Source organism: Podarcis melisellensis (assembly GCF_964234715.1).
Source record: "Podarcis melisellensis genome assembly, chromosome: 13".
Taxonomy (NCBI): Eukaryota; Metazoa; Chordata; class Lepidosauria; order Squamata; family Lacertidae; genus Podarcis; species Podarcis melisellensis.
In genome coordinates, this window is record NC_138545.1 from 42,323,660 (window position 1) to 42,340,438 (window position 16,779).

Consider the following 16,779-nt stretch of genomic DNA (forward strand, 5'->3'; position numbering starts at 1 on the left):
GCTGTAGGGTGGTTTTGTACAATTGCATCTAGTGTGCCAGAAGTCCTTTTCAGACACCACATGGTAGAGTTTAGGCTTGTGAGAGGTTATTGGAGACCACTTGAGGGAACCAGATATTAACACTGCAGTGTTATTGTGCTCTGGCTTTCTTAGGGATTTCTACATTAGCCTTCTGGGGCCCCTCTAGGAAGTGTGAGAGAGTCTCCTGACCGATGCATAGAATATCTGCCTGCATAGAATTGCTACACATGTTACATATGTGGTAGCCAGAAGTTAAATATTTGTGTACTAAGTTCCTGCACTTGTGTATCACGTGTGCAACCGTATTTCACATAGCCCCCCCCCCAACTTTTAAGCAATCTTAAAATCTGAATTTTCATCCCACTGGTTGCATAAAATGGGTTTGCTTTTTTGTTGTTAATACTGTGAATTTGGTTTTAAGTCTCTCTGTCTCTCACTGCTGGAAATCTTCAAAAAGGCGCTCGGTTATCTAAGGTTCAACACTGGGGGCTATTTTTTCTTTAAATACTAAGTTTATTGGCTCTAAAATATGTCTCCGCCCCTTTTCTTTCCAGGGTTCAACGGTAGCAAGGGAAGCCAGCGACAAGGAAAAGGTAAGAGCAACAGTCGGGGAAGGCATTCTGAATAAATCTACAAATGTTGCCGCCGTGGCTATAATTCTGGTAGGCTTAGAGGAAAGGGGGTGCAGTTCCCCTTTAGCTTTAGAAGTGTGTGCTGGGCGTTGGAGAGGTGGCTGAATAAGCTATATAGCTGCATCTCCCCATTTAACTCATAACTTTTGATTGCCACTGTTAGAGAGAGCAGGGAGCAACAGCCTCTCTTGAAGTTTCATTCTGTTGATTTGAAATAAAAGAGTGAATCAGAGGGAGAGACAGAAATGGGTATAGCAGAGAGAGAAAGAAGGAGAAAAGGGGAAAGGGGTATAGCAGAAAGAAATGGAGGGACAGGATCCTTCCATCTTTGGCTGTGGTCCTACCCACTGTTAGCATGTAGTCCCTGCTGGATTGCTCCTAAGGGTATGTAGCCCTCGACAGAAAAAAAAGGTTGCTTACGCTTGCATTAATCACCAGACTAGCCAACTACAGTGGTACCTCGGGTTAAGTACTTAATTCGTTCCGGAGGTCCGTACTTAACCTGAAACTGTTCTTAAACTGAAGCACCACTTTAGCTAATGGGGCCTCCTGCTGCTGCCGTGCCGCCGGAGCCCAATTTCTGTTCTTATCCTGAAGCAAAGTTCTTAACCTGAAGCACTATTTCTAGCTTAGTGGAGTGTGTAACCTGAAGCGTGTGTAACCCAAGGTACCACTGTAATATTTCAGCTCGTTTAATAGACGAGGACCCTTTTTGATGGGTGACAGAGAAAGGGACACCCTAGTTTGGTTATCGAGGCTGTTCAGCACGGGTTTCCTGGTAATCGTGGTTGCTGGATATGTGTGGACTGTGCAGCTGGTACGCTTCTAGAAAGTTGCTCCTCCCCAAACCAGAGGATCTGATCCAGTTTGGCTGGACTTGAGAGACTCGTTTGAGCCATAAGATTGGGCAGGGAGCAGGGGGGAATAAGTGAGTAAGTAAGGCCAGGTGGAGATCTCCAATGACTGGATAGTCCAATGGGCAGCTGGTTGCCTACCCCGCCTGTCCAGGCCTTTCAAACTCTGTGCGTGTGTGTGCGTGTGTCATCCAGGATTATTCTTCTTTGTAATTATAAACAAACATAATTCCTATGTCTTCCCTTCCACCTCCCAAATTATGCTAGATATATGTTTGTCTCCAGTGAGCGGGTGTGTGTGTGTGTGTGTGTGTGTCTTAAACGGCTTCCTTCATGTTAAAAACGAGAATCTTATCAAATGCCTGAAATGATTTCTTTTTTTAATTCAATGTTTTAGTTTTCCATTTGGTTATTTAAGAAGTATTTTAATTCTTCTCCCTCATTCTGTCCTGTTTTTCGTACTAATCCGGAAAAGCCAGATGGCTTTTCTCCTATTTTAGGGATTGCCAGTTGATTAGATATTCAGATTACTGAATATTTTTAACCTGACGGGAGTATAAACCTTTCAGACTGTGCAGCAGAGCCCTAAACAGTTGTACCAAAAATGTCTTTTGGGACCGGCCTTTTCTGCTGTAGGGAAATACACCCATCATATTGGTGGTATGTCCAAAAGAACACTAAAGAATCGACAAGTGTTTTTTTGGATTTCGATTCTCAGTTGGTTTTTGAAAATCAAACTTTTGTGATTGCAGGTTATTGAAAATGGCATTTAACCCTGCCAAATAAGCAGAAGATCACGAGCAGTGCAGTGGGGAGAAGTCTTTTCACTCACACATAAGGAAGTTGCAGAAGGAATAAAATTGCCCATTTGGCTATAGTTGTTAGCGTACCTGCTGACTTTTGAAAAATGCAGAAGAGGAAGGTCTAGGTTTCCGTTCATGAACTTCAGGCCCTCGTTACCGCTAGTACTTGAGACCACGGTAGATACAATATTCATGTTTGATGAATATTGGTGATGAAGACTCAGATGAAGAGATATATGTGAGTAAGAGAGTCAAATGGGTCATATTCCTAAATCTGTACTAAGAGCAGTTAAAGGTAAAGGGACTCCTGACTGTTAGGTCCAGTTGTGACTGACTCTGGGGTTGCGGCGTTCATCTCGCTTTATTGGCCAAGGGAGCCGGCGTACAGCTTCCGGGTCATGTGGCTAGCATGACTAAGCCACTTCTGGTGAACCAGAGCAGCGCATGGAAACGCCATTTACCTTCCTGCCAGAGCAGTACCTATTTATCTACTTGCACTTTGACGTGCTTTCGAACTGCTAGGTTGGCAGGAGCAGGGACCAAGCAATGGGAGCTCACCCCGTTACGGGGATTCGAACTGCCGACCTTCTGATCGGCAAGTCCTAGGTTCTGTGGTTTAACCCACAGCGCCATCCGCGTTAAGAGCAGTTAAGATGCTACATATAAGGCCGTAGGATTTTGATATTCTGCTTTGTGCAGATTTTGACCTAAGAATCCTGAACAGTTGAGCCCCTTTTAGGTGTTCCTAATATCTGATTGCCAGGCGCCTAGACAGATAACTCTAGGAAACTCCCAACCAGAACATCTTCCCTTTTTCCTTGTCTCCAGAATCGGCTGATCCAAGAGCTTGTCCCTAAACAGGAAAGTTCTATTTCTGGCTAGCGTTGTTGACAGCCAGCAATAAGAGTTTTGTAGACAGGCCGCTTTGACCCATCCGCAAGGCTACACTGTCATTCTTGAGATGGGTGAGAAAAAACTGCACCCAGGACTCGTGTACTGTAAGTGTGGCAGCACTGCAGCTTTTTATGGTCCCAACAAACCAGAGGGAACCAAAATTTCCCCAGGGTTGGAAAACTCACCCTGCAACCTCAGAAGACATCACAGCCCTTGGTGCCTTTCAGTCTGCTGCCAGAAGAGTTGTGCCATAAGTGTCAGAGAGAGCATTGTTCTGGGTGTTTGAGCTTTAGCCCCCAGTAGCTCCCGGCCGATAATTCCCGTTGTATATTTCATCTTAACCCTAAACGCTTCCAGCGTCGAATTTGCCTTTCCCATAACCTCAGAGAGCTGACATTTTTGGGTGAGTGTCCTGTTACGACCAAGGCCTCTTTCCTGGTTAGATGTGACCTCTTTGGATCTCATCCAGCCTCGATGTGAAATTGAAGGATTTATATATATTTTTTGCACTTATTCCAGTTCCATCTTCTCTCTAGGCCAAGGACCTGCCGACCTTCAAGGACAACGACTTTCTGAACGAAGGCCAAAAGCTCCACGTTGGAGAGGAAAGCAAAAAGAACTTTTTGGAGAAGTTGAAGCGAGACGTCGAGGTAGGGTTTGCTGAGCGAAAATGCGAACGAGTGAAAAGCTTGTCCACAAAGCTGGATAGAATAGAAGGGGGATCTTTGCAGACTCATTTCACCCCTGTAAGTTGGAATGCTTATGGACATGAATGGAAGTACAGTGGTACCTCGGGTTAAGTACTTAATTCGTTCCGGAGGTCCGTACTTAACCTGAAACTGTTCTTAACCTGAAGCATCACTTTAGCTAAAGGGGGCTCCTCCTCCTGCTGCTGCTGCTGCGCCACCAGAGCACAGTTTCTGTTCTCACCCTAAAGCAAAGTTCTTAACCTGAAGCACTATTTCTGGGTTAGCAGAGTCTGTAACCTGAAGCGTCTGTAACCTGAAGCGTATGTAACCTGAAGTGTATGTAACCCGAGATACCACTGTACCATATATACTCGAGTATAAGCCAACTTTTCCAGCACATTTTTTATGCTGAAAAAGCCCCCCCTCGGCTTATACCCGAGTGAGGCAGGCGGCGGAGGGATGAGCAGCCCAAAAGGAGCCCTTTCAGGCTGCTTGTTCTTCCTCCGCCGCTGCTGCCGCCACCACCAGGTTTGTGGCGTGCTGAACCGGCTTATACTTGAGTCAATAAGTTTTCCCAGGTTTTTGTGCTAAAATTAGGTGCCTCGGCTTATATTCGGGTCAGCTTATACTCGAGTATATATGGTATGTTTGAATTAGAGCTTTGAGTGAGGCCAGAGTGCCCACTCACACAGGCTTTCATTCGCTCTGTCTTCCCGAGCATTTGGTGCTGAGGCTCAGAGGTGGACAAGTGCCTTCGGCTGGTGATTAATTGTCTGACAGCAGGATGAATGAAAGCCAATAGTCAGGACCACAGACGGTAGATGCAGTGGTCTCCCTCAAGGACAAATTGCCCGGGCTGGACAAAGGCAGGAGTTTTGTATCAGCCAGTCAGTGGGACTGGAGTGGTTATCTGGTGTCACCTGACTTCCCAGACATAAGAGGATTGTGGGCTGTTGTGCAACTGTTCCAGCCGGAACTGTGTGTGCAGTCCTGACCAGGTGGCAACAAGAACTCTGTTTTTGATGCACCGGTTTGATCTTGGCACCTCCCGAGGGCATGATTCTCTGCCTCTTTCCCGTCAGCCTCCTCTGGGTTCAAATACCGTATTTTTCGCTCTGTAAGGCGCACCAGACCACAAGACGCATCTAGTTTTTGGAGGAGGAAAACAAGGGAAAAAAATATTCTGAATCTCAGAAGCCAGAACAGCAAGAGGGATCACTGCGTAGTGAAAGCAGGAATCCCTCTTGCTGTTCTGGCTTCTGGGATAGCTGTGCAGCCTGCATTCGCTCCATAGGACGCACACACATTTCCCCTTACTTTTTAGGAGGGAAAAAGTGAGTCGTAGAGCAAAAAATACAGTAACTGCCCTTCCTCTGCGCTCCCGGTAGGATTGGGCCAACACAAAAAAGCAGCACAATCGCCTGACCTCAAAGAGGTGAAGCCCAGCCTCTCCTCAGAGTTTGCCTCAGTTTTCACCCTGGAAATGAGAGAGAGAGAGAGAGTGAGTGAGTGTACACACCTTGGAAGTGTGTGTGTGTGTGTGTGTGTGTCTTTACATACACACGCACACACATATATACATACATTATGTACACACACACACACACACATATATATATATATATATATATATATATATATATATATATATTGGTATATTGGGGGGGTGAACGAAGTGTTCCTGCAGTCTTAATTCCAGAATAAAGTTTGCCTTTGCCTTTGTCATTTGCTGGTTTGGAGAGTGGGGGCTTTTGGAGCAAAAGGGTGAATTTGGTAGATACGTTCTGAATTGATTCTAGAGAGTGAAAACAGGACAGAAGGAAGGATTAGGAAGAACGGAAAGATACAGGAGTATGCAGGAGTCCAGGGTAAGAGGTCTAGAGTCTTGAATCTGATGCGGGGAGTTTGAAAAGGATCATAGTTTGAGATCAGAGCAGCTGGAGACAGAGAGAGAGAGAGAATGTCTTTCTGTTGGCTTCCAGTTTCTCGCTCAGCTGAAGATCATGGATTACAGTTTGCTGGTGGGGATTCACGACGTGGACCGTGCTGAGCAAGAGGAGATGGAAGTTGAGGACCGGGCAGAAGACGAAGAATGCGAGAACGACGGCATTGGTGGGAACCCCATTGGCTCTTACGGGACCCCGCCTGACAGTCCCGGCAACCTTCTCAACTTCCCCCGGTTTTTTGGGCCTGGGGAGTTTGATCCCTCCGTGGATGTCTACGCTATGAAAAGCCATGAAAGTGAGTGTTTGGTTTCGGCGTGGGTGAATAGGGTGGAAAGGAGGAGATGGGAAGCCCAGTCTAAAGTCCTCTGGATGGAAGCCAGAGTGTTGTGTTGATAGGTTCCCGGACCACAGGCTTTATGGCTTTAAAGGTCGGCACCAGCACTTTGAATTGTGCTCGGAAACGTACTGGGAACCAATGTAGGTCTTTCAGGACCGGTGTTATATGGTCTCGGCGGCTGCCCCCAGTCACCAGTCTAGCTGCCGCATTCTGGATTAGTTGTAGTTTCAGAGTCACCTTCAAAGGTAGCCCCACGTAGAGCATGTTTCAGAAGTCCAAGCAGGAGATAACCAGAGCATGCACCAGTCTGGCGAGACAGTGCACAGGCAGGTAAGGTTTCAGCCGGCGTACCATAATGTGTACATGTCTTCACAAACCAGTGATGGGAATGCACTGGATAGGAAGCAAATTTTATGTGTGTGTGTGTACACAGCCCTGACTTTCCCCAGCAATGTGCAACCACAGCGGGGAGCACTGGGTCTGTTTTGGGGCACACTTGCAGTGCCCATGGATCAATTGTAAGGCCCAGCAGGTCTGCATAAACCAGACTGTGGCCTAGTCTGTGTCCCAGAATCCTTTGAAATGCACACAGGTTTCTGTTTGTTACGGGTTCCCTAAAAGTTGGAAAATCTCTAATCTTAATAACATGAGAATTCCGTGGAGAGAACTCCTGTCTCTTAACAGCTGTTGGTCTCTGCTAGGTGTGTCTGAGCAATACTTGCTTTTCATTTCCTTATTATTTTGGTCCTTTCTCTTGCTCCACCCCTCCATTCGAAAGCTGGGGGGCTGGTGCATTGGCAGTGGGAAGGCCCTTTTCTGGGGGGGGGGGAATCAAAACAAATCAACTGCCAATCAAGCATCATGAAGCCAATTGGAGAGGCGCTCTGCAGATGCTCAGAGCAGCTGCTGACTTCTGGTCATGCTCTGCCACATTGAAATTGTCAGCAAGATACTACAGCCACGTACCCCCTCTGTTGGGCTGGAAAGGTGGCCTCAACTCACAGATCTAACCACAAAAACATTTGGCCATACTTGAACTGCGCTTGCTAGCCAAAGAGTAGGCGGCCTGCCCTAAATATGACTCTTTGCCTGATTAACCAGTTTTTTTCTCTCTCTCTCCCTCTCTCATTGCAATCAGGTGCCCCTAAAAAGGAGGTCTATTTCATGGCCATTATAGATATCCTCACACCGTATGACACAAAGAAAAAAGCGGCGCACGCTGCCAAAACTGTGAAACACGGGGTAAGACAAAACCATTCCTTTTGCTCGTTCAGAACCTATTGCTGGAAAATTTCATGGAATGCAATTCTAGTGTTGGGGGGGGCATTTTTCTCCTGTCTTTATCAATTAAACAAGTTGTGTCTGTCATTTACCGTAAATTCTACTCAGTATTGATCCGGAGTAGATTCCAATGTATGGTTAGCAGAGTAACAACTTAAACATGTGCAGGATTCCCAAAGAGAGCAGAGGCATTTCATGCAGCAGAGCTTTACTGCTACTGAAGGCAAAGGAGCAGAATGGTCACAAATCCAGTACATTCAGTATTGGCACTGTCCATAAGAAATCCAGTTGCAGCAGACTTAACTTAAACGTCACAATAACTTGTCATAAGTCTAAACCAGGGGTCGGCAACCTAAGGCCCATGGGCCAGAAGCACCCCACGGAGGCCATTTAACCGGCCCATGAGCCACCCACGAACTGAGCCTCCTGCTTGGCGTGTCCCCGTGTGCTGCACTAAACTGGCGCAGCGTGGCGTGGCTGATTAGATAGCTTGCCTGTAACTGAACATGTTTGAGGAAGCAAAACTCCAGCTTCTTTCAGTGGGTGATTGATGTGGGTCAGTGGGGGGGGGAATTAGGGGTCAGGCAAGAACATTCCTCTTATATTGCTAATTATACAATTTGCGGCCTTTAAATTGTCTATGTGTGGCAGGAGTTACTGTTTTCATTCGTTACAATGTTGTATATTTTTGTGTTTTTATATTACAAGTCGCCCTGCATTCCTCTGATTAAAGGGGAGTATAGAAATTAAACAAGCAAGCAAATAAATTGCGAGTCTTCCAGACTCTTTTTAAAATAATAATATTTTATCCCTTTTTTCCATATAGAAAGTTACATTTGTAGTAACAGTTCTATTCCAGTTCCACAAAACTGGTGACTTCCGGCTTCCAAACTCTCAAAGCGATGCATGTTTGGTAGCAATGTAGAATTTGCTGTAGTACCAACCCTTGCCTGTGAATGGGGTTTCATTGCCGACTCATTTCACCCCTGGACATGAATTGAAGTACCATATATACTCGAGTATAAGCCAACTTTTCCAGCACATTTTTTATGCTGAAAAAGCCCCCCTCGGCTTATACTCGAGTGAGGCAGGCGGCGGAGGGACGAGCAGCCCAAAAGGAGCCCTTTCAGGCTGCTTGTTCTTCCTCCGCCGCTGCTGCCGCCACCAAATTTGTGGTGTGGTGAACCGGCTTATACTCGATTCAATAAGTTTTCCCAGTTTTTTGTGCTAAAATTAGGTGCCTCGGCTTATATTCGGGTCAGCTTATACTCAAGTATATACGTGTCAGGGAACTGACATCGGAGCCAGAGGTGGAGGCAAGGCTCCCAAGCGATGCCGGAGAAGGGCCCAGCAGGGAGAGAGGGAACTCATCAGCTGGGGAAGGAAATCAGCGTAACACCAGGGAGAAAGGGGGGCGGATGGGGGAATCGGCGAAGGGGCTCCAGGACTCTTCGCCGGAGACCAGCGGGGAGAGCACAGGTCCTCCGCTACCCACACCCACCCTGCGCAGAAGACTTCCGCGCAGGGAAAGTAGGCGTAGACTTGGCGTCAAAGAACTCCTTTGCTGGAAGAAGTTCAAGAAACGCCCACTGACGGATTCTGCTAGCGACTGAAACAGCCACGAAGTGAAGGGCTGTCCAGCCAGGAAAAGGTTTAACCAGGCAACCTAGCCAGGAGTGGCGGCAACTTACGCACGAGCAACCCCATATAACCATTACAATACGGTATGTTTGAATTAGAGCTTTGAGTGAGGCCTGAGTGCCCACTCACACAGGGTATCATTCGCTCCGTCTTCCCAAGCGTTTGGTGCTCAGGCTCAGAGGTGGACAAGTGCCTTCGGCTGGTGATTAATTGTCTGACAGCAGGATGACTAAAAGCCAATAGTCAGGAGCGCAGAAGGGGGTTTCATTGCTTTAATCTGTTTGTTTTGTTTTCCAGGCTGGAGCAGAGATTTCCACAGTCAATCCAGAGCAGTATTCAAAACGCTTCAACGAATTTATGTCCAATATCCTGACATAGTTGCCTTCCCATCCTTGGCAAAAAAAAAGCAAAGGGAGAAGACAAAGTGGGGGTGGGTGCAGGATTTGACTTCCAGAGCAACAGGAAAGCACCTCACTCTGCCGGGTGCGATGTTCAGTGAATGTGCGATAACCGTGTGACCTAGCCGAAAACTAACTCATAGCTGTAGGCCTCCAAATACTCTGCTTGACCTGGTGGAAAAGTGGAGGTCTCTCTCTCTCTCTCTTTCTCCCTCTCTCTCTTTTTCTCTCTCTCTTTCTTTGGTTGTGAAAAAATCCAAACATAAACCTGAGGAATTATCTTTGAGGAGTACCACCGTCTCCTGAAGGTCAGGCGCAAATGTGAATAAATAGCAGAAACTCCACAGACATTTCTCCCTTCGATTGGATCTGCTTTTTTTCACCCCGAGCGAGAAAAAGCAAACAAACCCCTTGTTGCTTCTTTCTCTAAGAACTGGACGGGAATAACCGTTTGCCGTTTGGAGGGGAAACTGTTACAGCGATGTGCAAAAGCCATTTTAAGTCCATTGAAACAGAGACTTTCCCCTTTGGGTTACATTTCCCCATTATTATTATTATTATTTTGCACCAATGTTCATTTCAAAAGAGATGGGGTGGAATACGATGGCAAGTTGGCTGCTTAAAAATTCACGCGAGTCAATGGGAGGAAAGCAGTTACAGAAGAATTCTTACACCTGTCATTCTGGACCACGACGAAGGCCCTTGGCTAAGAGACTGACTCTGAAGGGGGTGTGGCAACATTAAATCATTCTCTGGATGAGTTGCAAAGACATTTCTTTTGGAGCACCTGGACTCAGTTGCCTCTGTAACATAACCGATGTTCTGGCAGTGTTAAGCTAATCATGGTTCAGCCAACTTTTTAAACCCTGGATCTGGTTGCAAATCCCATAAGACGGTGCTTGCCACTTTTTAAAGCAGCATATTGTGTTGTGAATCATTGTGTTGGAAATCTGTCTCCCTGGAGTTTTGGGAAGAACATGATCCTAGAACTTAGGGGAAAAAACATTATAAATCGATGCAGCTGACTGTTCCATAACCACTAAGATAGACTGTCTGTGAGCTAGGACAGAACGTTGGAATAATTTGTGCTAGGTCGGTTTTCTTCAAGAAAGCAAACTGTTCTTGCCCCATTTGAATTGCAACTTTCCCCCCTCTTACGTCTGCAGACAGTAACGTTGGATTGAACAGCTTGTTGAAACTGCCGAAGATTTGGAATGCAACGCATTGATTCCATGTTTTAAATCTTATGTGGGGTGGGGAGGGGGGTTGTTTGTGGGTTGGTTTCTTTTTTAAGATGGATATAACCGTTTTTGAGCCGTCACCTTGCAATCAAGACACTTTGCTTACTCTGCCTTGAAACTGTTTCTCACATAGGCCTTTCTTACCCTGAATGTGGTTGTTGGGGAGTTTGTGTCTTGTGCTGTGTAGTATAGTTCTTGATTTGTGGATTCTGTCTTGTTGAGAATGTGGTGAATGTTTTCTTTCCTTCTTTCCCCCTTCCCTTGTAGTATATGCCCCTTCTTCTCTGATGGGATCCTCCCCCCCCCCCCGCCTCGCCTGATTAAAAAGAAAATTGATTCCACAATTGTAAAGACATAGAAAGTTTTGCAAAACTTGAAAATGGTGGAGTATGCTGTAAATAGATTGAGGTTTCTTAAAAGCCTAAATGAAACCTTGCATTAGGAATAGGATAAGAAAGTCCCTCCTCTTCTCACTTGTGACTTTAATTTATCAGATCAGCTGCACCCGTCTGCTATGTTTTAAGCATCGTGGGGCAGATCTACACTTGTCATTTATAATGTTAAAAACGTGTTATTGAAATGGGACACCAGAGGGCACTGCAGAGCAGAACTCCACCGGCAATGGGAAACTGCCATTAGGAATTATAGATTGTTTTATTTATAGAAGATCAGTGTAGATCCAGCCCAGCTGACTACAACTGGTTGTGAATATATGAGCATACTTTTCAGAGTGGGAATGGGGATGTCGGCAGGTCGGAAATGCTTTGAAAGCTTTGAAAGGGCCCCTTTCTTCTCTAGAAGCATGCGCTCTAAACCCGTTATGAAATAAGAGCCTACAGCCTGGGAAGATTCTCCACTCTTGGATCCATTTCTTGGGCACTTGCTTCTCGACTCTTAAAAGCCATTTCACCCTACTTTCCACTAGGTTGTCATTAGAAATACGCACCAAACACTGGTGAAGATATCCCTACCAATGTCTGTCCTTTCCGAAGCTTGGCAGTACAGTTAGCCCTTGGGGGGTGGGATACATTTCCTGGTCATGCTGGGACCCGATCCAAAGGCCCATCTAGCCCAGCTTCCTGTTTCTCACAGTTGCCAACCAACCAAATGCTCCTGGGAAGCGTGGCAGGAGGACACGAGTCCTCTCTTGCTTGTGTGCCCCAGCAACAGGCACCTGGAGGCTTCCTGCCTCTGATAACCAGAGACCATATCTAGCCCATCATGGCCTAAATATTCAGTCTATCAAACTCAATCGGCATACGGAAGCAGGCTCCCACACGCATGGAATGACCGTCCCGGGAGCTCAAGGCACACTTCTTTTTTTTAAGTATCTGTGGCCCAACCTGTCTTTCTGCCCTTGTCTCTTCCCATTGCATTCCCATTGACCTCTCTTCTGCCCCCGCCCCCCCGAAAATCCCTTGCTCTCAAACATCTTTGTCAGTTCTGTTCTCATCTAATTTGCTTGAAGCTCCCTCCTTCAACACAACCTTGCTAATAATAATAATAGTAATAGTAATAATAATAATTTATTATTTATACCCCTCCCATCTGGCTGGGTTTCCCCAGCCACTCTGGGCAGCTTCCAACAGAACATTAAAATACAATAACCTATTAAACATTAAAAGCTTCCCTAAACAAGGCTGCCTTCAGGTGTCTTCTAAGAGTCTGGTAGTTGTTTTTCTCTTTGACATCTGGTGGGAGGGTGTTTCACAGGGTGGGTGCCACTACTGAGAAGGCCCTCTGCCTGGTTCCCTGTAACAGTACCCCCCCTCTCTTTTTCTCTTTCTCTTTCTCCCAGTCTCCCTTCAGAAGCCAATTCTTCCCTGATGCTTTTGGCTTGATAAACCCGTTCGTTCTCTTGTAAGGTGAGGAATGTGATCCATGGATATGGGTTTTGTCTGCCCACCTCTCCACTGACAAAAAGCAAAAATCTTTCAGAGAATACACCCTTGGCGGCTGAGACAATCCCCTCCGTCTCATCCCTAGCCCAGCTAAAGCCTGAGTAACATAGCCATTTCCATATCTTGCAAGCCTTACTTTCTCCCTGCAGTCATCCTTTTGATCGTATGCCCTGGGGTGGGGTGGGGCAAACACTGACATTTCTTTTTCATCTTTACAAAAAAGCATGCTGCTCCCATTAGGAGTGAGTGCAGGCAGCCAGTTACTCCCCTAACCATTCAAGCCACCCCACTGGTATCTGGGGTCTCCTAAGTGTCGCTCACCTGTAGGCAAAACTGCAAGCCGTTTATTGGATGCTGTTTGGAGATCTAAATATGAGAAGTCTTAAGCCCAAAGAGCTCTCCAGGGGGAGGTATGAGCAGGTGCTAGGTGACTTATCCAAGCTTCTCCACTCTGAACCTCTCACTAACGCCCTTTCCTGCGCCAACCTCTTTGTTGAGACCGTTTACCTTCGCTTCTCCTAAATTTGTTTTCTGCTCCGTGGCTATGAAGCTCCTGTCTGTTTTTGGCTTCCTGCCAACCCCCAACACTCTGCCTCTTCTCCCTAATCGCACCCCACCAGCAAACCTTTCCTCCCGCTCTTGTAGCTGTAGCTTTCTGCTGTGTCCCACACACGGTCCAATTTAATCTCCCCTTTTCCTCTCTTCTGCAAGTCCCATTTCAGCAAAGCTTCTCCCCATTCATTCTCGTACCAAACCCTACTCTAAGTATGGAGCCTCTCAGCTCTGCTCCCAACCACTGCATGTAGATGAGAATGCGGTCAGGTCTGCAATACTTCTGCATATTGCACCAGATTAACTGTTGGCTGTTAATGTGGAGCCTTTGGAGATAATTCCTGGGCTCAACAGGACGGTTGTGTGGCTGGCATTGTCTCCTCTCCTGCTAATGTTGGGTTTGATTGACAGGTCAAGGGCAGTTGGGTTTTCCCTTCCTCACAAAGCTTTCCCCTTAGATTTGCCTCCCCACAGACCTCCCCTCCAATTTAAGAGATAGAAATCTTGAAAACAGGTGAAACCAGGGCAGGAGACTTGAGAGCTCCATCATTCTGGTCTGATTCTGGCCCACTGCCCATTGCCAATCTTCCTCTTCATCTTCTTCCATGCCGGATTAGTATCAAGCATTTCCAAATTCTTCTTCTGATGAATTTTGGAAGTATATTTTGTGAAATAAGCAGAAAAGTGCACAGTTAGTTCTAGAATGGCAGGATATTTATTGTTCAGGGCAGAATTTGAGTCACCATAGTACAGAACTAGATTATTATTTTCCTCCTATGGCTCATCAGATGAACCTGGCAATCCAGTAAACATGAATTATGTGTAAAGGATATTCTAATTAAGGCTGTTGGCTTTTTTTGGTGCTGTGGAAGTGCCCCCTGCCATCGTGATTACGATATGCTGCTGAAATTGCAGCTGCTGAACAGTCTTAGTCCCCCCCCCCAAGCTTCTCCCCCACTCCATCAAGAACCTTTTGTTTTCCCTTGGATTTTGGTGACCTTTGGGTTTCCTTTTCTCCTGAGCACCGACATTAAACCTGTCTGCATCCATAACCATAAGGAGGCCAGTGTCGTGGTATATTTAAGTTTTGTTGTGTGGCCCAAGGTGACGGCACTGACGATGCAACTTTGCATCTGCATCAAGGGTGCTTAACTTTTTCTCTGGAGTCTATTCTGAAACTTTTGCACTTGCTCTGATGTCCTTTTCTAAGTGTGAGCTGTTTCCACGAAGGGCGCAGCTTGTCTGCACAGCCAGTGGGCTGCTGGCTTACTCTTGAACCTAACAGCCACCGGACACTTCTGTTGTCACTGAGCATTTGAACACCACCGGCAGATTTAGTAGTAGTGATTTATATGGTCATTTCCCCCCAAGATCCTTAAGGCAGAGAGAAGTGTGGATAAGTGCAAGGTGGAGCAAAACAATATCTGCTTGCCTGGACAGAACGCCCTTTTCAAAAGCCAGCATCGGCCGTAATCGGTCCAGGCAAAGAATTGTAAACAGTCAGCACTTTTCCCCTGAGCAAGAGAGGTCAGCTGAGAGCCTTTCTTTTTAATCTCTCACACACATGCACCACAGAAGCAAAGTATTTTCTGGCTCTTGGAGAACACCTTGGTGGTGCTTTCTCAAAAAAGAGAGCAAAAGGCAGCCTAATTGCAATTTCAGTTGGACGGATCTCTCTCTCTCTCTCTGTTTGTGTGTGTTAGTTCTGCTCCTGTGAACAGTCTTGCTCTCAGGATGCACATTCTCAGCTGGATTGTGCCCAGCCAGAGTACATGCTGTTTGTATCTGCTCTCTTGCCTTGGGTATATGCTCTCTGGTGATGCCAAAGCCCAAACCCTAAGGAGTTAGACATATTTGTTAAGGAATCTATTGGTGGCTACTAGCTACATGGTCCTCATAGTTTAAACCTGCATGCTTTGGTCATCACAAAGGAGAAGATGAGGTCATCTCCTCAGGAGAAGAAAATCTAGATGAGAGTTGGTTTCTGTGCAGAGTGAGGGTTTATCCACACTTAACTTACTTCCTCTCTTTCCAGGCACAGTCCGCACCTTAAAGCTTTGTGTCCAAGCGCTTGTTTTTCTTCCAGAGCTTTCTCCATGAAAACCTGCTCTTTAAAGTTCAATCGGAGCAAACAGCAATCCGCAGAAAACCAGAATGAACGTTTGCTCCGATTGAGCACTAAAGAGCGAGTTTTTGCGGTGAAAACTACAGGGCAAAATTAAAAAAACAAAATGCTCGGACAAGGAATTTTAAACCACCTGGAAAGAGCAGGGACAAAAGGTAAATTGGATAAGCCTGGTGTTTGACAGCCATTATACACATCCATCCCATGCTTTTAGTGATTTGATGGGAGGTGGGTTATATTCAGGCACTTAGCACTTGAAAAAGATACTGTTGTGGGATTTTTAAGGGCTGGTGATGGCAACCAAGTTTGTTTAATCATGTCTGCCTCCTTCAAATGTAAAACGGGTTGGGGCGGATCTTAATTGATTATTGCAAAGGTCATGGGTACCACTTTGTGCTCAGTTGTTTCAGCCAGTTGTTTCCAGCACATCTGAGCCAGCCTGGGAACGGTTTATGTTCGTACCCCTTGTTCTTAGGCTCCTGTTGTTAAAAACGCACATATACACATACACACACACACTTTGTATGCGAGCGAGACAACCAACAAGCTGCTATGCAGTCTCACTTGGCCCCGAGAATGAAAATCATAGCGCAAGTCTGCACAGTGTCACCACAGGTAGTTTTTTTTTTTAATTGTACGAATTGTAAATGCAGCTCCTGTGTTCCTAGTCAGGGTGAAGGAATCATGAGCCAGTTCCGCTGAGCTACATTTTTTAAAAAAGCCTGTTTTTTGTGCTGCATATGCAGTGGACTCAAAGGTGTTTTTAAAGATGTATCACATCTTTAGCTGGTGACAAAAAAAGTAAACAAAAAACTGAAAAAACGCACCCGTTTCAATTTTCACAACATTTTTTTAAAAAAATAGAGATTCAAAGTTCAATGTGCTTATCTGTTTGCTAGAAGAAGTATGAGACACTTAGTGTTTTGAAATGCATGCATGTTAACAAGGTGAAGTCTCCCAGGTGGGACAAACGAAATAAAATTAAAACTTTGTGTACAGTTCCATTTTTTAAAATGTATTTCTGAGGCGGGGGGAAACTGGGGAGGTGGGTCTCAAAAGGGAAGCAGGGTGGGATGAACTCATTTTCACATTCATTCAGCATCACAGGCTGACTTAAATATTTGGCCACAAGCCAGCAGTGGAGAAACTGCACCCAAGAAAAGCCACGGTGCCCTGACCAAAGCAGGGTTTGCAAGTGCCGCTGAAGCTGTGAAAGTTGGTGCCTGAAAAGCCCAGTGCCCTTTACCCACAGATGTGATTTCAATCCCTGCAGACAAAGGAAGTGTTTCGTTTGATGTCACCCAGTGACTGACAGGTGCCCAGTCACACTCACTGTCAAAATAGCAGGGACTGGGAAGGATCTCAGCCCAGTACAGTGGTACCTCGGGTTACATACGCTTGAGGTTACATGCGCTTCAGGTTACAGACACCACTAACCCAGAAATAGTACCTCGGGTTGAGAAC

General features: G+C 46.0%; 1 protein-coding gene across 2 annotated transcripts in view; it reads left to right on the plus strand.

Annotated features, from left to right (window-relative positions):
• PIP4K2B (phosphatidylinositol-5-phosphate 4-kinase type 2 beta) overlaps window positions 1-16,313 on the plus strand; it is a 34,492-nt gene extending 18,179 nt beyond the window's left edge. For both annotated transcript variants that reach the window (XM_081884262.1, XM_081884263.1), the window contains 5 exons: window positions 576-614; window positions 3,741-3,854; window positions 5,876-6,134; window positions 7,315-7,418; window positions 9,396-16,313. In XM_081884262.1, coding sequence (XP_081740388.1) covers window positions 576-614; window positions 3,741-3,854; window positions 5,876-6,134; window positions 7,315-7,418; window positions 9,396-9,476 — 597 coding nt within the window. In that variant the 3' untranslated portion in view covers window positions 9,477-16,313. The remainder of the gene's footprint in view (window positions 1-575; window positions 615-3,740; window positions 3,855-5,875; window positions 6,135-7,314; window positions 7,419-9,395) is intronic.
• The last annotated feature ends 466 nt before the right edge of the window (window positions 16,314-16,779 follow it).